Genomic DNA, 26815 nt, shown 5'->3' with positions numbered 1-26815 from the left:
CACAGAGTGCCTCAAGAGATGTGTTTGACCTGCTTACCGATTTAACGTAAGACCAGAACTGCCTCATGGGAATCGGGAGATAGACTTACGCATTCGAATTCTTTGAATTTTTCACGATAATCGAATTGTCAACAGTTTACAATAGATAATAGTGTGAAATAAACAGTTGTTTTAATCTTAGAAACATGCGCTCGTCAGTGTCATTTTGTAGCTTGACACGCATGTAATTGTTTCACCTATGTTGTATTACAGAATGTGGAAGGCAGTCGATGAGGCAGGATTCTCGCAGTCTGTCTATTCTGCCGATTTCTGTCTTTGTGTCTTTTGAGACTTCACGGGGGATGTGGCAGGCAGAATAAGCCGATAGTAAAAATAAAAAGGTTGCTGATAACGGGCATTTAGCAGCCTCCAGCATCGACAGACATTAATTTTGTTGGTGCTCAGTTTCTCAATATTTTTTTTCGTTTGAAGTAAGCCATTTGCTCTAAGCTCTACACAGGAAACGGAAGCAACCACAACGATGATGATGTTATAATAAAAAAAACAAACACCATCTGAAGCACTTCCATTACTACCCACTACCGATTTCTGCGCTGCAGATCATCTTGGGATTTAGCTGGAACGGAGAAAGAGGCTACAACAATAAAAACTACAGAAGTATGATATTACGAACACTACCATCTGATGTTGCACAACGAAAAATAAAGTATTATGAGAACCCACACATTCTTTGCGCCACAATGTGCAGTTTGTCAACTAACGTAAAATGCAAATGTTGCAGGTGGGATAATTTTTTTTATAGTGTGCAGATGTCATGGACTAGTATATTAAAAAGCGTCAAAGAGATTCATCCATCACAAAATAAAATAAATAATGAAATCAAGAATTAAAAAACATGATTATGTAATATAGTTCAGCATACACGCGTTATACAATAAAATATAAAATAAAATTCTATAAAACAACTTCACAATAGTGTGCATCGTACATTTTCGTTCTTGTTTGTATATTTTAAAACACAGTGCAAAATTAACGAACATATCTAATCAGCATAGTTTGAGTCTTTCATCTGTTAAAAAGCAACTTTATGAACTGATCTTCATTTTAATGATGAAGAATATAAATGTACTTAGGACCCTTACTACGACATGGCGTCAATTGTTCGCAGAGTAATGTTTAAAATGCGTGGTTATTTGGAGAGGCACGCATCAACACTGTGATAATGTTACTGACTTTCACGGATGATTGAGAAGGGTAAATATATCAATTTGACGTAAGGGCCCCCGTCCGGAAACGAGCGAAACGAAATTTATCAGCAAATATCGTTCCTCTATCTATGATAGTGGAACACGTGTACCGATACCGTTGTTGCTAAGATTGTAACGTAGGTAGCTTTCATAGGTGGTTGTATGGACCAAAAAAAATAAAAATAACCAGTAAACACGGACCCTAAAATGCACACCATAAGAGTTTTTACACCTCTTCACCTTCAGTACTCATCTACTGCAAGCTTTTGGTTTCTACATTTTTGGAGGAGGTTGTATGGACCAAAACAAGAAAGAAATGTCCAGTAATTATGGGCTCTAAAATGCATACCTTAAGAACTACGGCCCTGGGAAGGGAGTGAGACAGGGTTGTAGCCTCTCCCCGATGTTATCCAATCTGTATATTGAGCAAGCAGTAAAGGAAACAAAAGAAAAATTCGGAGTAGGTATTAAAATTCATGGAGAAGAAGTAAAAACTTTGAGGTTCGCCGATGACATTGTAATTCTGTCAGAGACAGCAAAGGACTTGGAAAAGCAGTTGAACGGAATGGACAGTGTCTTGAAAGGAGGATATAAGATGAACATCAACAAAAGCAAAACGAGGATAATGGAATGTAGTCAAATTAAATCGGGTGATGCTGAGGGAATTAGATTAGGAAATGAGACACTTAAAGTAGTAAAGGAGTTTTGCTATTTAGGGAGTAAAATAACTGATGATGGTCGAAGTAGAGAGGATATAAAATGTAGACTGGCAATGGCAAAGAAAGCGTTTCTGAAGAAGAGAAATTTGTTAACATCGAGTATAGATTTAAGTGTCAGGAAGTCGTTTCTGAAAGTATTTGTATGGAGTGTAGCCATGTATGGAAGTGAAACATGGACGATAACTAGTATGGACAAGAAGAGAATAGAAGCTTTCGAAATGTGGTGCTACAGAAGAACGCTGAAGATAAGGTGGGTAGATCACGTAACTAATGAGGAGGTATTGAATAGGATTGGGGAGAAGAGAAGTTTGTGGCACAACTTGACTAGAAGAAGGGATCGGTTGGTAGGACATGTTCTGAGGCATCAAGGGATCACAAATTTAGCATTGGAGGGCAGCGTGGAGGGTAAAAATCGTAGAGGGAGACCAAGATATGAATACAGTAAGCAGATTCAGAAGGATGTAGGTTGCAGTAGGTACTGGGAGATGAAGCTTGCACAGGATAGAGTAGCATGGAGAGCTGCATCAAACCAGTCTCAGGGCTGAAGACCACAACAACAACACAACAAGAACTACGGGCACTTCTTCAATAGAAGATGTGTGTTTCATATTATCGAAGATGTGCTCTTAAGGCATGCACTTTAGTGTCCTTGTTTAGTAGGCTTTTTTGCTTTGGTTTGCAACAACAGCTCTGGTACAAGTATTTCACTGTCAGAGATATCAGAACGATTCTCACTAATAACTTTCGACTCACTCGGTTCCGGACAAGGGTCCCTTACCTGAAACTGTTACATTTACCCGTCTCCATTACCCCTGAAGGTTCGTAACATCATAACGGAATCACCTTGTACTTGTATGATAATCATTGTGTTTGTGGATTCAAGTCCAATTCTCGTTTTTCTCTTTAATTGATTCAAACTTGTTCTGAAACTACAGCAGAGGCTACATTTACGTTGTTTAAAATAAAGAAGATGATTATACCGGTTAACACCCGTTAAAGAACGTTGACATCATTCACTAACACGTTATTTTTGAGCACAACAACGCGACCATCTACATCTGACTGGCACAGTGTTGCCGATGTTTCGATTAGCAGGTTCGGAAATTCCAGCTAGCATCGCGTTTTGGTCAAAGCATCTCAACCATGTCGACCCAAAACCCGTCCAAAAATTTTGGGTAAATTACTTTTGGGGAGAGTGTGACATCACATTTTTGCCAGAATTAATTTTACGAAAAATTACGCCGCAGTCATTAGTGAATATGAATTGCGGATTCTTCATCTTTTGCTTAGTCAACCCTAAACAAAAATTGACCACTTCTGATCACTAAGGGCGTAACAACACATTTTTATTGTTTACCTCACTCGACCACACTAAATTTCGGCTGACAGATATTGCTAAAGCACATTCCACCCCGGTCCCTGGTCCCAGAAAGCATGTCCAGAAAAGTCAGTGTTTCAGTATCAATGATCACGGCACGTAAATTAGACATTGTTGGCAAGAAACACGTAAAACCTTACATAAAATGTCGAAGAAATGTAAAAGATCTATATCAAAGAGTAGGTTCAGTTTCTGTTAATAGAGTACAGCGTGACACAAAAGGTAGTTAACATTTGAAAATGCGCTAATTCACCGCATAATGTAGGTAGTGAGGTAAAACTTGACACACATGCCTAAAATGACATGGGGCTCTACTGAAACCAAAAATGAGTGCAAAAACCGGCCAACAGATGGCGCTGGGCAGCAACAAGACAGTGACGCCGCATGAGGGCGCGAGGTACGCCGATATGTTCCATAACCGCGTCAACCCTGGCCTGGCTCATAAATAGCTGCTGAATGGTACGACTTTTATGCAGGGTGGCGCTCCATCCCCGTTTAGTGAGGATCCCGTGCTGCCACTTCCGCCGTGCTTGGCCTCCTAGGTCCCCAGGCTTAAGTCCGCGTGATCATTGGTTTTGCGGTACCCGAAGTAGCAAGTCTGCCGTGATCGTCCGACTTCATTAGGGATGCCAAAAGACAGCACCGGACTGCAATTTCTCACCACACCTACCTGTTCACAGCATTGTCTCTGAACTAGGTATTACTGATGAATGACAGCCGACCTGTTCAACATTTATTATGAGGAACATCGTCTTTGCTAAAATTGGTTTTTGTGCTAATTGTTGCATTTGTGTCATGTGAAACGCCATCTGTTGGTAATTTTGTGCACTTCTTTGGTTTCGATACAACATCTTGTCATTTCAAGCATGTGTGTCAATTTTTGCCGGCCGGAGTGGTCGAGCCGGCCGCTGGTGGCCGAGCGGTTCTGGCGCTACAGTCTGGAACCGCGCGACCGCTACGGTCGCAGGTTCGAATCCTGCCTCGGGCTTGGATGTGTGTGTTGTCCTTAGGTTAGTTACGTTTACGTAGTTCTAAGTTCTAGGGGACTTATGACCTCAGCAGTTGAGTCCCATAGTGCTCAGAGCCATTTGAACCATTTTGAACCGGAGTGGCCGAGCGGTTGTAGGCGCTTCAGTCTGGAACCGCGCGACCGCTACGGTCGCAGGTTCGAATCCCGCCTCGGGCATGGATGTTTGTGATGTCCTTAGGTTAGTCAGGTTTAAGTAAATCTAAGTTCTAGGGGACTGATGACCTCAGAAGTTAAGTCCCATAGTGCTCAGAGCCATTTGAACCATTTTTATCAATTTTTACCTCTATACGTACATTATTCCGTGAAGTATTGAATTTCGAATTGCTGACGAACTTTTGGGTCATTCTGTTTGTAGAATACAGAGAACGAGTCTCCTACTTGAAATTTGTCATGTCGTACGAACAGAAATGTAGATCTGGAGAAGCGCTGCCGTATCTTGTTCACTGTTCAAGACGTACAGTAATATTACAGTGGAAGCAATCAGTAGTTTGTAATACGCTTGACAGCACAAGGCCGAAAGTTGTAATAACATAATTCTTGAACTGTTCATTGAAAATACAGTGCGACTAATTCCTACCTGCCCCTTTTTATGACTCAGGTCCTTGAAGCTTGGTGCAAGGAAAGTCTCCGGCTAAAAATCGCATGGTACTTGTCTTTGATCTCGACTTCTCTAAGTGTCATCGCTTGTATTAAAGAAATTTATTCCTGGACAGCATATCCAAGATTTAACTGCAACTCTTGTTTGTATCAGTACGGAGAAGTCAGCTCATCATCGCCATCATCATCATCATCATCATCATTATCATCATACTTGCATATTCCTGTTTCAGTAGAATTCGGTTCATCGTATGTTAAAACACCTCTTTTTATGGTTTCTTAAACTTTCTATGTAGAGGCTAGTGACCTAGGTGTTCTTCTTAACGTATCCTTTATTGAAGTCATCCACGTGGTCACCTGTCATTCGTTTGCGGGTTGTTCTAAATTGGGATGACAGTGGAAAGCGATACTCTGGCGATATTTCCGTATTAGAGAAACTTGTTTCTTATAAAGAGAAATCATCGAAATCTGTGATCCGTGCTATCATCGGTAACATGATAAAGAAAGCAGAATCCTGTTATCAACGGAACATATGCTTTTTCACAGCTTGGACAAATCTCTTAATTCGCTTTGTTATCGTCCGGCTCTCAATGTCTTACATCACTATGGCTGCTTTGGTATATCTTCGATTAAGGGAGCTTATCATTTATTTGTCACACAACATGCCGTTGCCCAGACTGATTTTATCGTACCTCATTAAGCGCTGTTGCTGTTTCTATTGTTGTGAAGGTGGTACCGTAGATACCAGATTATGCGCACCGTAAGTAAATTTTGATCTTTATTTCTGACAATTCCAGACATTAAAAAATTTCCAGTAATTTATTTTCTCTTATGTTCATTTAGAGCCAAAACAGGCAGTGGTGGTCGTACTGTATATGGACTAGTGACTGCAGTTAGCCTGCAACGGAAACATGAATCAGAACGTAATCAATATAGAATCTGGTCTTGTGTGACAATATCTACGAGACGGTGTCGTTCATTGTCACCTGGAAATTATTATGTTATATTGATGAAATTTTATCAGTGTTGACGAGGATAAAAGCGTCCATGCAATCCATGATGAGATGTGGGTTGTCTATTGAAATGATGCACATCTTATGACACTGTTTTGAGGTGGAACAGGAATGTCCCTTACAGATGATCCAAGTGCAAAAGCCAGCTGCGATGGACGTGTAGTTTTTTGGGACAGTTGTGGAGGCATCCTCACAGACTACTTTACTAAGAGTCAAATCGTCATTGGCAGATACTATAGCAATCTTATAGACAAGTTACGCGAAGCTCTAATTACGGAACGTCACGGTATGCTCTCCAGAAGCGTTCGTCTTCAGGTTGACACTTCACAGACTCAGTCATCTCAAGTCGTAGTTGACAAAAGGAGGGCACGTGACTTTGAGATCCTGCAGCACCCACCTTAATCTCCCGATCTCGCACCAAGTAACTTTTCTTGTTTCCAAGAATGAAGAATCCGTTGCGTGGTCGCGGATTTGACAACCCAGATTCGTCATTAATGAACTGTAAGAGTGGTTTAATGGAAAATCTGCAGACTTGTACAATAAAGGCATAGGGAACGTGAAGAAATGCTGGGAAAAATGAATAAATCTGGATGGTGGCTCCATAGAGAAGAGTTAACAACAAATCAACCCCAGTATCTATGACTTTTTAAGGGTTATAATTAGAACTTTACTATACACTGATCATCCAGAAAATAATTACCACCTAGTAAATAGCCGGTATGTCCATCTCTGGCACGGATAACAACGGCGACACGTCGTGGCATGGAAGCAATGAGCCTTGGTAGCTCGCTGGAGGGAGCTGGCTCCACTTCTACATGCAAAAGTCACCTAATTCCCGTAAATTTCTGGAAGGGGACCGATGAGCCCTGACGCCACGTTCCATCACATCCCAGATGTATTCGATCGGGTTCAAATCTGGAAAGTAGGGTGGCCAGCACACCAATTTGAACTCGCCACTGTGTTCATCGAACCACTCCATCACACTCCTGGCCTTGTGACTTGGCGCATTATCTTGTTGAAACATGCCGCCGCCGTCGGGAATCATGATGGTCATGAAGGGGTGCACGTGGGCTGCAACCAGTGTACGATACTCCTTGGCGGTCGTGGTGGCTTGCACGTGCTCCGCTGGACCTATGGTTGCCCATGTGAATGTTCCCCAGAGAATAATGGAGCCACCGCCAGCTTGTGTAAACCCCACAGTATAGGTGTCAAGGAGCTGTTCCTCTGGAAGGCGACGTGTTCGCGCCCTCCCATCTACATGATGGAGAAGGTGTCGGGATTCATCAGACCATGAAACGCTGAGCCACTACGCCAACGTTCAGTGCTGATGGTCACGTGCGCATTTCAGTTGTAGTTGCCGATGTCGTGGCGTTAGCATTGGCACATGCATGGGCTGTCGGCAGCAGATGCTCATCGTTAGGAGTGTTCGGAGGAATGTTTTCGGGCACAGTCGTACTCTGCCCAGCATTAAAGTCTGATATTAGATCCGTCACAGTTCGCCCCCGTCCAGTTTCACCAGCCTGCCGAGCCTACGACGTCCGACGTCTGTAATGAGGTGTGGCCGCCCAACCGCACGACGTCTGGTCGTCGTTTCACCTTGGTTTCGCCTCGTGTTGAAGACATTCACTACAGCACTCCTCGAACAACCGACAACTCGTGCAGTTTCCCAAATGCTCGTGCCGAGCCTCCGAGCCATCACAATGTGCGCTCGGTCAGACTGAGATAGATCACGCGCCTTCCCCATTCTACACACGGACAGTACTCTCACTGATACTACATGCACCGTGCGGTACATCTGATACTGGAAAGTTGTTGGATAGAATAGCTAGGCAACGAACAAGAGCTGGTATTCCTGTCCAGCATTCAACAACCATGCCACAATTCGGTCATGGGGAATGTTCCAAAGTAGTTAATGTAGGCCACACATCAATGCTAGCACTAAATCTAGGGAAGCGATGGACAATGTTGTGGCTTTCCCTCGATATTTTTCAATGCGTTGATTAACAAACGGAGCATGGGTCTTTCGGCTGAGAGAGAGTCATTGTTGTCGTGTCGATGAATTCGTGAGTAGCCGCGCGGGATTAGCAGAGCGGTCTGCGGCGCTGCAGTCATGGACTGTGCGGCTGATCCCGGCGGAGGTTCGAGTCCTCCCTCGGGCATGGGTGTGTGTGTTTGTCCTTAGGATAATTTAGGTTAAGTAGACTGTAAGCTTAGGGACTGATGACCTTAGCAGTTAAGTCCCATAAGATTTCACACACATTTGAACATTTGAACAATTCGTCAATACATACGCACAGTTCGTTCTGACAGTTAAGAAATCTGTCAATTCGAATACACGCTTTGTGACGGAGTCTCAGCAACTTCCAAAAACTGATGGTATGTCATCTAGACTTGCATCGTCAAACTTTTAGTATCTGCGAAACGTATCTCAAAACCTTAACACTATATGGGCCATACCTGTTTCCAACTAAATATTTTAAAGGTGTTAAGTATATAACAGGTTAAAATACAACAAAATCTTTATTCTTCAAATTATGTAACTTCGACTATTTCTACTGATGTAGCCACACATCTTATTTTACCGTTCCATATGTAATAATAATAACAATAATAATACACACATCAAAAACAGTTTTCCATCATCTCGGTTCCCAGAACTCCTGAAGATAAACGTTGACTGTGGATATTGTATCACGGACACAGTTCCTTTGACTGTTCAGAGATGTCACTAACCCGCCCAGAGATGTAAGCAACCATGCATCAGCACCGCCTGTTAGACGGAGGGGGTCCGACAGCCGATCAGTTCCAGTCATTCCACCAGGAAGGAAGTACACGGCTGTAGTTCAACGATGCCTAGACGGGCAATATCGCGGTTCGACCGCGTCCGCGTTGTTACTAGGGAAGTGTCCAGGCGCCTCGGAGTGAACCAAAGCGATATTGTTCGGACATGGAAGAGACACAGAGAGACAGGTACTGTCGATGACATGCCTCGCTCAGGCCGCCCAAGGGCTACTACTGCAGTGGATTACCGTTACCTACGGATTATGGCTTGGAGGAACCTTACAGCAACGCCACCATGTTGAATAATGCTTTTCGTGCAGCCACAGGACGTTGTGTCACGACTCACACTGTGCACTTTAGGCTGTAAGATGCGCAACTTCACTCCCGACGTCCATGGCGAGGTCCTTATTTGCAACCACGATACCATGCAGCACGGTACAGATGGGCCGAATGGACCACTCAGGATTGGTATCACTCAGATGAGTGTCGCATATGCCTTCAACCAGACAATCTCGGAGACGTGTTTGGAGGCAATCCGGGCAGGCTGAACGCCTTAGACACACTGTCCAGCGAGTGCAGCAAGGTGGAGGTTCTCTGATGTTTTGGGGTGGCATTATGTGGGGCCGACGTACGCCGCTGGTGGTCGTGGAAGGCGCCGTAACGGCTGTACGATACGTGAATGCCATCATCCGACCGATAGTGCAACCATATCGGCAGCATATCGGCAAGGCATTCGTCTTCATGGACGACAGTTCGCGCGCCCATCGTGCACATCTTGTGAATGACTTCCTTCAGGATAATGATACCGCTCTACTAGAGTGGCCAGCATGTTCTCCAGACGTGAACCCTATCGAACATGCCTGGGATAGATCGAAAAGGGCTGTTCATGGCCGACGTGACTCACCAACACTCTGAGGGATCTACGCCGAATCGCCGTTGAGGAGTGGGACAATGTGGACCAACAGTACCTTGACGAGCTTGTGGATAGTATGCCACAACGAATACAGGCATGCATCAATGCAAGAGGACGTGCTACTGGGTATTAGACGTACCGGTGTGTACAGCAATCTGGACCACCACCTCTGTAGGTCTCGCCGTATGGTGGTTCAACGTGCAATGTGTGGTTTTCATGAGCAATAAAAATGACGGAAATGATGTTTGTGTTGATCTCTATTTCAATTTTCTGTACAGGTTCCGGAACTCTCGGAACCGAGATGATGCAAAACTTTTCTTTGATGTGTATAATAATAATAACTCACTTAGGTTTTTCGATGACTGGAGATTAACTGGTGAAATGGTACCGCTACCAGAAGAATATGCCTTTGTAGTTTCTTATGCAACGAACGCCGCAAAAGTGCATAAGAAAGTTAGTACTGAAATAGCTTTTGTAATCGTGTCACTGGGCGGGCAACATCATAACTGATCGATGATTTTAACTGTAAACGATTAATTGTTAAGTGAGTGATTGCGTTGGTACTACAAACTCCTGTTTCTAATGGTTGTTATGAAAATTATTTTCTGTCTGAAAAACAGATGTAATATCTGGTAGTTAAGATTCGTGTCTGATGACCAACCATTGATGGCTCTTCGCGCCATACGAAATTGCTTCGGATTCTGCACCACTGATCTAGACCACTCCACCATGATCTAAACTAAGGCTTGACATGTTCTATGCGCGTTTGCAGTCATTCGTGGCCATTTACATTGAAGGTACAATCTGCTGGATGATTAGGACACATCACGTTCCACTTTTAACTTCTTCAGTACTCGACGTTTTGACCCCTCTGCTGGGATCTTCTTCAGGATTCTTCCGCTGTTCCCAGTTGATTGAACACTGTCTGTCCAAGGAAGCTTAATTGTTGTCGTGTTTGGCTTCCCGTCCCTATATAGTTGTGTGGCCCTATAGAAGAAATAAGTCTATGGAGGACAGATTGTGCAGAGAACCTATTAACACACAAATGTATTTAGTTACCAAGTGGTGGATGTATTTGATTCTTTGACTAATGTGCCTATCAGATCTCGCCAAACATTTTTGAGCAAATGTTGACAGCATACCTTGTTTGGGTAACTATTAGACTTGTAGGTAAGTGATATTATTATAGCGGAATAATCACATTCATATATTGAAGGCTTCTTCGCGAGAATAATTTTAATTTTTAAGTAATTATGTCACTTGTGACTGTGGTGTAAGAATGTAGTGATTGTTCTTCTACAGCTTTATTTGACCACAATACAGAATTAGCCTATGCTTATGATTACTGAATGCTCTTCAGTCGACAATTTGTTTAATAACTTTTTAGTTCATAAATAGAAAAGTAAGTTTTTTAATTATTACTGTCGGTGTAGAACGGTTGTGGTATTCTAAAGAGTAGGAATATCTATGGAGTGAGTCACGAGTGAACATAGTGTACTGTGCATGACGTCAACGCGAACTGGGATTGTTACGTGGCTTTCGTGTTTTGTGCGGACACTTTATTATAACGATGTTTGTTTTCAACTTGCGCAGAGGTCGTAACTTAAATATTACGCTGTTTGAGTTGTTGTTGCTACTCTTTTATTTATTAGAAACAACAATGATGTATCAATAATTGTTGTTTCCATGGATGCAGATCGAAATACGCAGTAGAGAAAAAGTTACTTTTCGTAGGTGAGTACAGCAAAGGTGCACGTAACTCAGTCATCATAGTAAGACGTCCTTTACTTGTTGAAGATAATCGGTAGCGTGATAAAGAGTAAATACACTAGAACCAATTTATATGGCTGTATGGACATTTATTTACGAGACAAAGATAAATGCGGTAGTGTGGGAATGTGCTGCTAACCAGACCGTTTGAATATATGAATTTGGAGAAATGTGTAGTGGCACAGAAAATGACAGTTCGGGTCATTTCCTCATTGTATAGATCACCAGCAGTTATACCTATTTTAAAGTAGTCACAATAGTAAACTGTAGTACTGGTTCCTTTAACGTGGAGAATGATTATGCGCATTTAATATTTTAGTTGCTACATGAAAAATTGCCTGCATGTTATAGTCCCCAATTGAAGTTTTCGGAACACTTTCCCAGTGGTGGGTTAGAGAACCTTTGCGCAATGACACCACGGCATAATTTATTAAAACAAAGACTCGAAAATGCAGTACAAAACCTAAAAAAAGGCAGCGGCTATTCGCGCTTATTCTACATAAAAAAATTGAACTTTCTTGTTACAAGCAATCTAAATGCCCCATCATGTGGAAAATCTGTGACATTTTTGTAGGGGATTTATTTACACTAACGATGTAATGAAATTCAAAACCTGCAGGGCGGTTAATGATAGACCTTAATACGTACTGCAGTCGTGTGACTGGACGAAATGAACGTTCGCTATAACAATTCTGTTCTGCACATCTGAATGCCCTGGCACAGGTACTCCTACTTTAGTACTGATACATATTTGAAGTTTTTGATACCGTTGGAGATCAGCAAACTTCAGCCAGCCAGATGTCCATTTGTTCATTAAAAAAAACTGTCGTTCTTTTATTTTACTGCTTTAATCTTCGTGTCTCACTTTCATAAAATAATACCGACTGCCAGCTAAACTTCAGTATTAGTCTGAAGAGAAAGAAAAAAACTGAAAAAAGACCAGTCAAATATTTTGTGAAATGATTTATCGAAAAAGAAGAAATAAAATAGATTAGAGAAACATTTGATTCGCCTTTGACTGATGTTTGAAGAAGCACGTAAAAAAAATTTATCTGTACTATATTATTTCTTAATTTCAGACCATGGACCTTGCCGTTGGTGGGGAGGCTTGCGTGCCTCAGCGATACAGATGGCCGTACCGTAGGTGCAACCACAACGGAGGGGTATCTGTTGAGAGGCCAGACAAACATGTGGTTCCTGAAGAGGGGCAGCAGCCTTTTCAGTAGTTGCAGGGGCAACAGTCTGGATGATTGACTGACCTGGCCTTGTAACATTAACCAAAACGGCCTTGCTGTGCTGGTACTGCGAACGGCTGAAAGCAAGGGGAAACTACAGCCGTATTTTTTCCCGAAGACATGCAGCTTTACTGTATGATTAAATGATGATGGCGTCCTCTTGGGTAAAATATTCCGGAGGTAAAATAGTCCCCCATTCGGATCTCCGGGCGGGGACTACTCAGGAGGACGTCGTTATCAAGAGAAAGAAAACTGGCGTTCTACGGATCGGAGCGTGGAATGTCAGATCACTTAATCGGGCAGGTAGGTTAGAAAATTTAAAAAGGGAAATGGATAGGTTAAAGTTAGATATAATGGGAATTAGTGAAGTTCGGTGGCAGGAGGAACAAGACTTTTGGTCTGGTGATTACAGGGTTATAAATACAAAATAAAATAGGGGTAATGCAGGAGTAGGTTTAATAATGGATACAAAAATAGGAGTCCGGGTTAGCTACTACAAACAGCATAGTGAACGCATTATTGTGGCCAAGATTGGTTCAAATGGCTCTGAGCACTATGCGACTTAACTTCTGAGGTCATCAGTCGCCTAGAACTTAGAACTAATTAAACCTAACTAACCTAAGGACATAACACATCCATGCCCGAAGCAGGATTCGAACCTGCGACCGTAGCGGTCACGCGGTTCCAGACTGAAGCGCCTTTAACCGCACGGCCACACCGGCCAGCCGCCAAGATAGACACGAAGCCCACGCCCACTACAGTAGTACAAGTTTATATGCCAACTAGCTCTGCAGATGATGAAGAAATAGATGAAATGTATGACGAGATAAAAGAAATTATTCAGGTAGTGAAGGGAGACGAAAATTTAATAGTCATGGGTGACTGGAATTCGTCAGTAGGAAAATGGAGAGAAGGAAAGATAGTAGGTGAATATGGATTGGGGGGAAGAAATGAAAGAGGAAGCCGCCTTGTAGAATTTTGCACAGGGCATAACATAATCATAACTAACACATGGTTCAAGAATCATAAAAGAAGGTTGTATACCTGGAAGAATCCTGGAGATACTAAAAGGTATCAGATAGATTATATAATGGTAAGACAGAGATTTAGGAACCAGGTTTTAAATTGAAAGACATTTCCAGGGGCAGATGTGGATTCTGACCACAATCTATTGGTTATGAACTGCGGATTGAAACTGAAGAAATTGCAAAAAGGTGGGAATTTAAGGAGATGGGACCTGGATAAACTGAAAGAACCAGAGGTTGTACAGAGTTTCAGGGAGAGCATAAGGGAACAATTGACAGGAATGGGGGAAAGAAATACAGTAGAATAAGAATGGGTAGCTTTGAGAGATGAAGTAGTGAAGGCAGCAGAGGATCAAGTAGGTAAAAAGACAAGGGCTAGTAGAAATCTAGAAATCCTTGGGTAACAGAAGAAATATTGAATTTAATTGATTAAAGGAGAAAATATAAAAATGCAGTAAATGAAGCAGGCAAAAAGGAATACAAACGTCTCAAAAATGAGATCGACAGGAAGTGCAAAATGACTAAGCAGGGATGGCTAGAGGACAAATGTAAGGATGTAGAGGCTTGTCTCACTAGGGGTATGATAGATACTGCCTACAGGAAAATTAAAGAGACCTTTGGAGAGAAGAGAACCACTTGTATGAATATCAAGAGCTTTGATGGAAACCCAGTTCTAAGCAAAGAAGGGAAGGCAGAAAGGTGGAAGGAGTATATAGAGGGTTTATACAAGGGCAATGTACTTGAGGACAATATTATGGAAATGGAAGAGGATGTAGATGAAGACGAAATGGGAGATAAGATACTGCGTGAAGAGTTTGACAGAGCACTGAAAGATCTGAGTCGGAACAAGGCCCCGGGAGTAGACAACATTCCATTAGAACTACTGATGGCCTTGGGAGAGCCATTCATGACAAAACTCTACCATCTGGTGAGGAAGATGTATGAGACAGGCGAAATACCCTCAGACTTCAAGAAGAATATAATAATTCCAATCCCAAAGAAAGCAGGTGTTGACAGATGTGAAAATTACCGAACTATCAGTTTAATAAGTCACAGCTGCAAAATACTAACGCGAATTCTTTACAGACGAATGGAAAAACTGGTAGAAGCGGACCTCGGGGAAGATCAGTTTGGATTCCGTAGAAATGTTGGAACACGTGAGGCAATACTAACCTTACGACTTATCTTAGAAGAAAGATTAAGAAAAGGCAAACCTACGTTTCTAGCATTTGTAGACTTAGAGAAAGCTTTTGACAATGTTAACTGGAAGACTCTCTTTCAAATTCTGAAGGTGGCAGCGGTAAAATACAGGGAGCGAAAGGCTATTTACAATTTGTACAGGAACCAGATGGCTGTTATAAGAGTCGAGGGGCATGAAAGGGAAGCAGTGGTTGGGAAAGGAGTGAGACAGGGTTGTAGCCTCTCCCCGATGTTATTCAATCTGTATATTGAGCAAGCAGTAAAGGAAACAAAAGAAAAATTCGGATAGGTATCAAAATTCATGGAGAAGAAGTAAAAACTTTGAGGTTCGCCGATGACATTTTAATTCTGTCAGAGACAGCAAAGGACTTGGAAGAGCAGTTGAACGGAATGGACAGTGTCGTGAAAGGAGGGTATAAGATGAACATCAACAAAAGCAAAACGAGGATAATGGAATGTAGTCAAATTAAATCGGGTGATGCTGAGGGAATTAGATTAGGAAATGAGGCACTTAAAGTAGTAAAGGAGTTTTGCTATTTAGGGAGTAAAATAACTGATGATGGTCGAAGTAGAGAGGATATAAAATGTAGACTGGCAATGGCAAGGAAATCGTTTCTGAAGAAGAGAAATTTGTTAACGTCGAGTATAGATTTAAGTGTCAGGAAGTCGTTTCTGAAAGTATTTGTATGGAGTGTAGCCATGTATGGAAGTGAAACATGGACGATAACTAGTATGGACAAGAAGAGAATAGAAGCTTTCGAAATGTGGTGCTATAGAAGAATGCTGAAGATTAGATGGGTAGATCACATAACTAATGAGGAGGTATTGAATAGAATTGGGGAGAAGAGGAGTTTGTGGCACAACTTGACTAGAAGAAGGGACCGGTTGGTAGGACATGTTCTGAGGCATCAAGGGATCACAAATTTAGCATTGGAGGGCAGCGTGGAGGGTAAAAATCGTAGAGGGAGACAAAGAGATGAATACACTAAGCAGATTCAGAAGGATGTAGGTTGCAGTAAGTAATGGGAGATGAAGAAGCTTGCACAGGATAGAGTAGCATGGAGAGCTGCATCAAACCAGTCTCAGGACTGAAGACCACAACAATTTCAGACAAATCATTTGAGGAAACGGTTGACTGGACTTTTTTCAGTTTTTTTAATTTTCATATTTAGTTTATAAAATATGAAATCTAATATTTTAATATATCAGTTGGTATTCTTATATTATGAAGAGTGTATAGTTTAAGAGAAGTCGGAAAAGTTTCGGTCTAAGCAGCCATTTGATGTTTATTATATTTTTTCAGCATGAAAGAAGGAATTCAACAATTTTGTGCACCGGTGTAGCTTTTTACGCAGAAAATAGCTAGAGCTTGAAGAGATGCCCTTTATGTTACTTCAGTAGCTAATTTTCTTAATTACCGTCATTACTTTCAAACAGTTAAACCTTTTTTCAAAACTAGTCCACACTCGGGCCAGTTTGATACCACATTTGTCCATTTTGACTCTTCGTTTGACTATAAACATTCGGATAAAAACCCACTGTGTAATTTCCCTCAAATTACTAATTAAGTTTTTCTTAATTACCCTGATTACTTTCAAGCAGTTACATCTTTCTTTGCAAAACTAGACCCCACGATTATCAATTTGTTATCCCATTTGTCCTTTTCCCACTCTTCATTTGGCTATGAAAATTCGGACAATGGCCCTTTGTGCAGTTTCTAGAGAGTCATTCATCAAAAATTGGCAAAGGGAGACCCTCACTGGAGAAGCAAAGGCCATGGTAGCATCTCTACCTGCTTCTACAGTTATCATTAATTTTAAATGTGGCTTACGCAACACTGTTGTTTTTTGGAGAGCCATGTTATTATATAAATGGGATCTACAACAGCGTCCATGAGAATGGTTGGTGGAAATATTGGATAAGGCGTGGAGTAACAAACGACGTACATTATGCGTTCTTATGGCATGACATGCCCCTACCACTGATCTTGAATAAACATGTTCGTATCCAGTAATGACACCATAACGAAGCAGAACGATAGAAATTCTCACTGTCACATGCCACCAAACACCAGTTTTGAGTGTAAGGCTGTTTGCATTTACCAGGGAAGTATAGCTTCGTAACGCGTTTCACTTATAGCAACAGGCCTATATTTAAAAAAAAGAATAAAAAGTGACTAGTGATGGTGAAATGTACTCCAGTAAAACAAACCTCTAATGAAGACAATCTGAGTCTTTCAAAAATCTTATTTTGGAACAGATTTTTTTTAAACAAGAAAGGAAAAAGTAAACAAGTTCAACTTTGGCCTTCGCCTGCTGTAAGCAGCCGCATGTCGCTGTGCTGTGCTGTTTTCCCGTCTTTCTCGTTTAAGGTCACATTTTACTTATACTTTTCTACTGAGTGAACTGGCTTTTTCTCTGTAGAGAGGGTGTTACTTCATCTTTCCTTGCCTTCTAAATGTGGCCTAGTTGTTCATAACGTGATGTCAGAACTGAACTCGAACAAACGTTTTTCTATTCAGCTATTTTTGACAACCACTTTATGTATTGGTATATTCTTTCGCGTTATTGTTCAGAGCTAGAAAAGCGCTTGAGGAGGTGGACTAGAAAAACAGGGTGAAGACCGGCGCCTGGTAAGTGCTTTTTAGTTGTATTTCGGCACTCTCCAAAAGTAGAATGGACTTTGTCATAAAACTCTTTCGTGTTATGGATGAACTATGTTACATCATGACACTTTCCCAATGCGATGGCAGAGAGTGCGCTATTGGCACACGGCAGTTACACATCCATTAATGCAGAGACAACATTGTCATCGCGTAATGCGTCCGAATCACCAACGTTTGCGCTTGGCGAGTGTTGTTGCATATGCACTGTCATAAACAGTATGTGACGAGTGATAGCCGAAACTGACGCGTTCAGTAACTGCGTTATGCGACAGCAACGATTCAGACCAACGAGTATGCAGTATACGCTTTTCCCCCGTATTTTACACCTGTCTTTGCTTTCTTTTATCGCGTGTAATATGTAATGCATACACGGTTAAGAAGGCGGCGATACTTCCGGAAAACCTGAAATTTTCAAGAATTATATTTTATCTGGAAAAATCAGGGATATCAGGAATTTCATAAACTCTCAGGAAATTCTATGTTTTTAACCCATAATTGAAATTTAATGTTATTGTGTTCTATAAATCACAAATTTTAAAGTACTTAGTATTTGAAAGTGTGTTAATTATGTGAATATTATTCCACATAAATTATCTATGTTTAAAAACTGTGATTAAACTCGTTTATGGCTAGTATATATGAGGGGCTTATTTCAATAGTGGTAAAAGTCCATTAACTCCACTTTTCTGCCTATAAAGCTTCTGAAATTAATGATCCAAACAAACAGAAAGAAGGGTTCATCTCTAGCAAGAAGCCATATGCTTGAATATATCTGGTATCTCAACTGCAGATTTTTCAGCGCTCATTTAACTTTAGGACTGTGTATCTCAAGATGAACAAAAATGGAGCTGTACCACTATTGAAATAAGCCCTTCATATCAGCTGAGAGGAAAGAAAGAAAGGTAATTATTGTAGTATACCCCTTCCCCGCCTTTCACTCACCATTAATTTACGAGGACCTCCTTGGCACCATCTTCCTCCTCAGCCCTGGAACCCTCAGGGAACTTTTTTTCAAGTTTGAGTAGTCACCCTGTGTTAGTAGGTGTTGAAGCTACCTTTTGCGTCTTTTCTCTCAGCTAGAAATGAGTCTCATTGTTTGTCTTCGAAGAAAAAGTAATCCTTATTGCTATTGTATTTCTTGCTGTTTGTAGGGGAGCATACAAAAATTTCAAAAAAAAAAATTGTTTAGGGCATTTGAAACATTGTAATTTAAAATGAAATGACCAACGTTTTGACTATTGTGAGAGATAATTTTATTTTATATTATCATGCGGTCCGAAAGACTCCATAATTTTATTTAAGCGGGCTACGGTCATGAAACCGTAGTCATGCATAGTTACTCTGAATCCACTGGCATATACAATTTCGTGCCTAAGAAAATGATTGTGGCTGTGTAAACAAACATATGCTGAAATAATGTTTTCGCATGTGTTACCGTCTTATAACAATAATTCATAGAGAAAATTTCAAGACTCAAATTTTTTGGTGTATGACGGTAGATACTACATCAGACATCACAATATACACTGTCCGTGCATTATGCAGTCTGGAGCCTTGCACCCATAATGGTATTCTAGGTTCCTATAATCTTACAACTCTTATCAGGTAAATTTTTCTTATGCTCGGCACCACAAAATATTTTGTGGTGCCGAGCATAAGAAAAATTTATCTGATAAGAGTTGTAAGATTATAGGAACCTAGAATACCATTATGGGTGCAAGGTACAAAACATTGAATTTAAGCATATTTCAGAAATGACGAAACAGCCCATATACTGCGGAAGAGCAACTAGATACAACTTTTAGTGACAATAATTTCTTCTACGAGAAATTGTGGTATCAGTGGTTCGAATTCCGATGAGGAATCATCCGATAAATCCACGCTGCTCGTTGCATTATAATGAATTCTGTAGAAGGGCACGACGTTTGTTGTGATGCAAGTTCATCAACTGTTATCGCTTGAAGCTTAGCGTCACAAATTTAATTTAATTTTAATTAGATTTTCATAAGGTTTTGTTTACGTTTCAGTTTCGACGTGTTCGCGTTTAGTTATAGAATTTACAGTACAAAGTGACTTCAGTGTGCAACTCAACATTTCTGTGTACTGTGTATCTAGTTAATTTTCAATAACAATGTTAGAGTACAGTGGCACGGGAATCATAGCTGATACCTGACACGTGAAGAAACTGCCATAGATAGTGTAACCATGCTGTATTTTTTTCTGTAAGCTGTAGAGTATTAACCATTAAATTCAAATAATTGGAGAAAGTGAATTGTGTCTTTTACAAGGAATTCAGTTAGGAAACTGCATGCTGTATATTCCAACGATACAAAATGTTGATTGTGTTTAAGTCAGTGGTAGGAAGAATGCAATGAACGGAAAGGATGACATTTTACGTCTTTATTGGCTGATTTTTTCACATATTACTACATTACTGCAATGTATTACATGCAAATATTACTACATTTCTCTGAAGGCCACAAACAATGGCATATCGGTTTTCTGTTCCACACAAGGGTACAAAGCAATCGGTACGCTACACATTCCGTGTGCGTTATGGAAACGAAAAGCAGAGGGGGTGCAGAAGAAGCGGGCGGAACGCGATTAGCCACCCCAGGGGAAGAAGGGCGGGCCGTTGCCGTTGCGGAGCTGCACGGGCCTGTAGTTGTAGAGGTCGAGGCGGCGGTTGGCCAGCGACTCCCCCCAGTTGGAGAAGGCGCGCTTCTCCGCGGCCGGCGCTCCGTCGCCGAATCTCTTCCCTCCCCAGCTGGAGAAAGCTCTCTTGCTGTCGGCGAGGTCCTCCACGCCACCGTCGTCGTCTTGGAAAGGGTCCCTCTTGCCACCCCAGCTGGAGAACCTGACCCCTCCCCTCTTCTTTTCGACCGCGTCTTCCGGAGCTTGGCCGTCGGCTTCTGCCTCCCCGTCGAGGCCGCGCTTGCCGCCCCAGCTGTAGAAGGACTGCTTGGAGCGCTTGTCTTCCTCCAGCGGGCTGCCCCGCGCCGCCTGCCAGCCGGCGACCGCCCTCTTGCCGCCCCAGCTGGAGAAGGCCCTCTTCTGGTCGTCGCCGTCGCCGTCGCCGTAGCCGTCGTCGACGTCAGCGCCGGCGACGCCGTCGGGCCCGGCGCGCTTGCCGCCCCAGGCGCTGAAGCTGCGCTTGGCGCGCGCCTGCAGCTGCGCCTGCCCCTGCCACGGCTCCGCGTCGCCACAGCAACGCTCCGCGGCCCACGCGAGGCCCGTCGTAGCGGCCGCCAGCGCCACCGCGAGCACAGTCAATGCTCGCATCCTCGGTCGATGGACGACTTCGCCCCTGCAACGACGATGTAATGCCGTCAGTGGAGACACGAGTTTCTCTTTATAAACATGCAACAAATCAAAATGATCGTGGGTAGCCACTCGGTACAATGGTACAAAAAAATAACAACTGCATGTCTGAACGTAAATGCGGATGCTAGCCAAGCCTACAGGTTGTGCTCTTCTATTTGACCACAAGTAGTATCTCTGTAATGTCCTCAATGTATTTCAAGACTCAGTCATGGATAAAACAGTGTTCTGTGTACACTACTGGCCATTAAAATTGCTACACTACGAAGATGACGAGCTACAGACGCGAAGATGATGCTGTGATATGCAAATTATTAGATTTTCAAAACATTCACACAAGGTTGGCGCCGGTGGCGACACCTGCAATGAGCTGACGTGAGGAAAGTTTCCAACCGATTTCTCATACACAAACAGCAGTTGACCGGCGTTGCCTGGTGAAACGTTCTTGTGATGCCTCGTGTAAGGAGGAGAAATGCGTACCGTTACGTTTCCGACTTTGATAAAGGTCGGATTGTAGCCTATCGCGATTCCGGTTTATCGTATCGCGACATTGCTGCTCGCGTTGGTCGAGATCCAATGACTGTTAGCAGAATATGGAATCGGTGGGTTCAGGAGAGTAATACGGAACGCCGTGCTGGATCCCAACGGCCTCGTATCACTAGCAGTCGAGATGACAGGCATCTTATCCGCATGGGTGTAACGCATCGTGCAGCCACGTCTCTATCCCTGAGTCAACAGATGGGGTCGTTTGCAAGACAACAACCATCTGCACGAACAGTTCGACGACGTTTGCAGCAGCATGGACTATCAGCTCGGAGACCATGGCTGCGGTTACCCTTGACGCTGCATCACTGACATGGTGTACTCAACGACGAACCTGTGTGCACGAATGGCAAAACGTAATATTTTCGGATGAATGCAGGTTCTGTTTACAGCATCATGATGGTCGCATCCGTGTTTGGCGACATCGCACTGAACGCACATTGGAAGCGTGTATTCGTCATCGCCATCTGGCATATCACCCGGCGTGATGGTATGGGGTGCCATTGGTTACACGTCTCGGTCATCTCTTGTTCGCATTGACGGCACTTTGAACAGTAGACGTTACATTTCAGATGTGTTACGACCCGTGGCTCTACCCTTCATTCGATCCCCGCGAAATCCTACATTTCAATAGCATAATGAACGACCTCATGTAGCAGGTCCTGTACGGGCCTCTCTGGATACAGAAAATTTTCGACTGCTGCCCTGGCCAGCGCATTCTCGAGATCTCTCTCCAATTGGAAACGTCTGGTCAATGGTGGCCGAGCAACTGGCTCGTCACAATACGCCAGTCACTACTGTTGATGAACAGTGGTATCGTGTTGAAGCTGCATGGGCAGCTGTACTTGTACACGCCATCCAAGCTCTGTTTGACTCAAGGTCCAGGCATATCAAGGCCGTTATTACGGTTGTTCTGGGTACTGATTTCTCAGGATCTATGCACCCAAATTGCGTGAAAATGTAATCACATGTCAGTTCTAGTATAATATATTTGTTCAATGAATACCCGTTTATCATTTGCATTTCTTCTTGGTGTAGCAATTTTAATGGCCAGTAGTGTAGTTGTGAATGCATTATGTCGGAGATAACTGAATTTGAACGTGGAGAAATGGTTGGTGCCCGTATGTTGGGTGGTTCTGTAACCGAGGTAGCTGAATTGTTTGCGGTTTTGAGAGGCACCGTATCGAAGATTTATACCCCACACAAGGACAGCGGGAAACATCATACGCTAAGTGACAATGCAGACGAAAGTATGTATTGACTGATCGTAATGGACGGTTGTTGAAGAATATAGTGACGAAAAGCACGGGGAAGATAGCTCCAAAAGTCACTGCTGAACTGAATGTCGCACTCGCGAACCGTGCCAGCACCAAAACAAGATTGGTTCAAATGGCTCTGAGCACTATGGGACTTAACTTCTGAGGACATCAGTCGCTAGAACTTAGAACTAATTAAACCTAACTAACCTAAGGACATCACACACATCCGTGCCTGAGGCAAGATTCGAACCTGCGACCGTAGCGGTCGCTCGGCTCCAGATTGCAGCGCCTACAACCGCACGGCCACTCCGGCCGGCTAAACCTAAGTAACCTAAGAACAGTACACACATCCATGCCCGAGGAAGGATTCGAACTTGCGACCGTTGCGCTCGCGCGGTTCCAGACTGAAGCGCCTAGGCCGGCTTGAACAACAAGAAGAGAATCATAGGCAAGGAGGCGCAAGGCGAGCTGGAATCCAGAAACTGCTATCAGTAATGCAAATGCCTGCAACAACGCGGGCCGAAGCCATATAACCTGTATTAAGGAGCAATGGAAGGAGGTCATTTGGTCGTATGAGTCGTCTCTCGCACTGTTTGCAAGACTTGCGGAGTGGCCGCGTGGTTAGAGGCCCCATGTCACTGACTGCGCGGCCCCTCCCGCCGGAGGTTCGTATTTTAAGTAGTGTGTAAGTCTAGGGACCGATGACCTAAGCAGTTTGGTCTCGTAAAAATTCAGAGACATTTGAAAGCTCACACTGTTTCCAATTTTTGGCTGAATTTATGTCCCAAGAGTGAAATATTTTGTGCTATTCCGTGGCCCCGTGCTTCCTCTGCAATGTCGAATTAGTGCCAAGCATTATGTGGCCAATTTGGCTGATCAGGTCCATCCCATTAACGTTTGTTCCCCAATTCTGATGCTTTGTTCCAAGGCGATGGGGTCCCTGTTCACACATTTGACACGGTATTCTACGCCACGATTTGTTGCCCTTCATGGAAAGCTATTCACGGAAAGCCATTTCAGCAACATAACACCTATCCTCACAAGGCGAGAGTTGCTACTGCTTGTCCTCACGCTTGCCAAATCCTACCTTGGCCAGCAAGGTCGCCGGATCTCTCCCCAGGTGATAACGTTTTGAGCATTATGGCCAGGGACCTCCAAAAGCTTCACGATTTTGACGATCTTATGAGTCACCTCGACAGAATTTCACACGATATCCCTCACGAGGACATCGAACAACTCTATCAATGCCAGTCCAAAAATGTGCTTGCATAAGGATCAATGGTGGACCAACGCATGACGCTCTTTCTCTTGAATGAGTGATACAATTTTTCTGGACTTATAATCAATTATTTCTCTGTACATGTACATCACATCTACCTATTTACGTCCCATTCGGGTAATCCCTTCGTGGTGCTCCTGCTTATTTATTTATTTATTTTTGTGTACTCGTCTTTGTTATTAATAAACCGCTTCAGCTGCACTTAGTCCTTTATTTTTAGGTCGCTACCTGTTTGATATCACTAGGGCCACATCATCAGATTAACATCTGCACAACAATAAATCCGGAAGGAATAATAACCCAAAGACATCCTTTGATACTATAATTTTATTTTAAAAAATTTAAGATTTTTAAGAAATTTTTGTAAAAAATCTTTTAAGAGATTTTACATAAGAATACTAAAAACTTTTGTACTCATGTAACTAAAAATTACAGCTCAAAAGCTCGGAGTTTGGTAGCCAACACTCGTTGTCCGTCAACATAAAACACCACTAAAAGGTGGTGCGTCATTGAATAAAACAGCCGAATGCATGGATTCCAATACAATAAACTGAAAAAACTAAACTCCTCCCGGACAGGCCATGAAGGCCCAACGGTACTGACCGGCCGCCGTGTCATCCTCAGCCCACAGGCGTCACTGGATGCGGATATGGAGGGGCATGTGGTCAGCACACCGTTCTCCCGGCGGTATGTCAGTTTCCGAGACCGGAGCCGATACTTCTCAATCAAGTAGCTCCTCAATTTGTCTCACAAGGGCTGAGTACACCCCACTTGCCAACAGCGCCCGGCAGACCGGATGGTCACCCATCCAAGTACAAGCCCAGACGGAAACCGGTGTTACCACTGCGGCAACGCCCTTGGCAATCCAATACGATAGATGGGATTTAAACGGTTTACATGCAACTGTTGAGCAGCTGATCGTCCAGACGAACCAAGAGGCTACCAACAGTATCTCCTCAACGACTGTTCAACGAACGTTGCTCCGTATGGACTTCTGCAACAGGTGCTTGGTTCATGCGCCCATACTGACTGCTGTTCAGCGGTGACGAAGGCTCGAACTGTCTCGCAGGTACCGCATCTGGACATCCACTGAGAGGTGACAGGTGATCTTTTCAGATGGATCACGTTTTATGCTCCGTCGGACAGAAAGTAAACACCCTGCAACAATTATCAGAAGGGTTTGAGCCGGAGGAGCGTTATGGTCCGGCGAATGTTTTCGCGGAATTCTCTGGATGATGATGTCAATCTGTAATGCACATTGGATCACCACAAGTATGCAACTATCCTTGGGGAGCAAGTCCACAACTTCATTCAGTTAGTGTTTCTTCGGCACAACAGCATCTACCAGGAGGATAATGCAACGTGCCACACAGCTCACAGTCTCGCAGTGTACGTGCTTGGTTCGAAGAGCATCAGGATTAGTCTGCTGCACTCCCCTGGCTACCAAACACCCCAGATTTCAACCCAGTCTATAATCTGCTGAACCACCTCTCTTCGGATCATCGACCCTAAACCGAGAAACCTAGCGCAGTTGTCCATCGCATTGGAGGCGGCGTGACTGCAAATCCCTGCCAGTACCTTCCAGTACTTCGATGACCCTCTTCCTGAGCGTCTCGAAGAGGTCCGCTCTGCAAAAGGAAGTTATTCAGGCTTTTTACACGTGGTCAGACTAATGTGACTGTACAGTGTAGTACTTTCCGGTTACATCTCGTGCTTGTTTTTCCGACGTTGTTGTTGTACGTTAACAGAGATACAAAGCAATGTGGCGTAGGGTTACTAATACAAAACTGTACCTCGTGTATGGCTTCACTGAGTGCAATGGTAGGGCGGCACAACAATACGAAGTTGAGCTATTTCCTCAGTGCCGGCAACCAATTGAAGTACGTCTGCAGTTTCAACTTTTATAACTCTTTATCAGTAAATATGTCCATACTACTGCGTATAGCTGTTAACGTACAGCTAACACTGCCGGGGAAACAAACCAGGGACAGAACTGAGCAGTACTGGATGCAGACTTGAGGCCTAAGTGTGAAGTGGGCCTTTGTCAAGGACCCATCCCGGAATTTGCGTGAATAAATTTAAGGAAATCTAAATCTGAACGGCCGGATGAGAATTGGGACGCGTTCCTCTCGTGTGCAAAGCCGATGATTTACTACAGCGCCACTTCGATAGTTTTGTGGAGTGTGAAAGTAGACACATGTCTCAGATACAAAAAAGGAAAGTCGACGTACAAAAGAGTAGGAACTCTTATTAAATGGTTTTATTTATTTTATTTTTTTATTTACACGTAAAGTTTCGTAGGACCAACTTGAGGAGCAAATTTCCAAGGTCATGGAACGTGACAGTACATGAAATTACAACATAAAAGTAGTAACAGATATAAATAAAATGTTTATGAACCCGAAAAAAGCAACGCCATAAGTTTAAGTAAACATAATCAACAACACAACAAGCATCAGCTTAATTTTTCAAGGAACTCCTCGATAGAGTAGAAGGAGTGACCCATGAGGAAACTCTTCAGTTTCGATTTGAAAGCGCGTTGATTGCTGCGAAGATTTTTGAATTTTTGTGATAGCTTACTGAAAATGTATACAGCAGTATACTGCACACCTTTCTGCACTAGAGTTAAGGAAGTCCGATCCAAATGCAGGTTTGATTTCTGCCGAATATTAACTGAGTGAAAGCTGCTTATTCTTGGTAATAAGCTAATATTGTTAACAAGAAATGACAGTAAGAAATATATATATATATATTGAGAGACCAATGTCAAAATACCCAGATTCGTGAACAGGGGTCGACAAGAGGTTCGTGAACTTACACCACTTATAGTCCGAATCACC

At 42.9% G+C, this 26815-nt stretch overlaps 2 protein-coding genes across 5 annotated transcripts in view; one reads left to right on the top strand and one right to left on the bottom strand.

Moving 5' to 3' along the window:
- LOC126195326 (COMM domain-containing protein 4) overlaps positions 1–26815 on the top strand; it is a 537275-nt gene that overhangs the window by 124826 nt on the left and 385634 nt on the right. The gene's annotated exons all lie outside the window — the stretch shown is intronic.
- LOC126195320 (uncharacterized) overlaps positions 19987–26815 on the bottom strand; it is a 113868-nt gene continuing 107039 nt past the window's right edge. The window contains exon 2 of the mRNA XM_049933887.1: positions 19987–20880. Coding sequence (XP_049789844.1) covers positions 20178–20855 — 678 coding nt within the window. The 5' untranslated portion in view covers positions 20856–20880 and the 3' untranslated portion in view covers positions 19987–20177. The remainder of the gene's footprint in view (positions 20881–26815) is intronic.

This window comes from Schistocerca nitens, chromosome 1 (genome assembly GCF_023898315.1).
Source record: "Schistocerca nitens isolate TAMUIC-IGC-003100 chromosome 1, iqSchNite1.1, whole genome shotgun sequence".
NCBI lineage: Eukaryota > Metazoa > Arthropoda > Insecta > Orthoptera > Acrididae > Schistocerca > Schistocerca nitens.
This window is presented reverse-complemented; position numbering and strand designations above follow the sequence as displayed.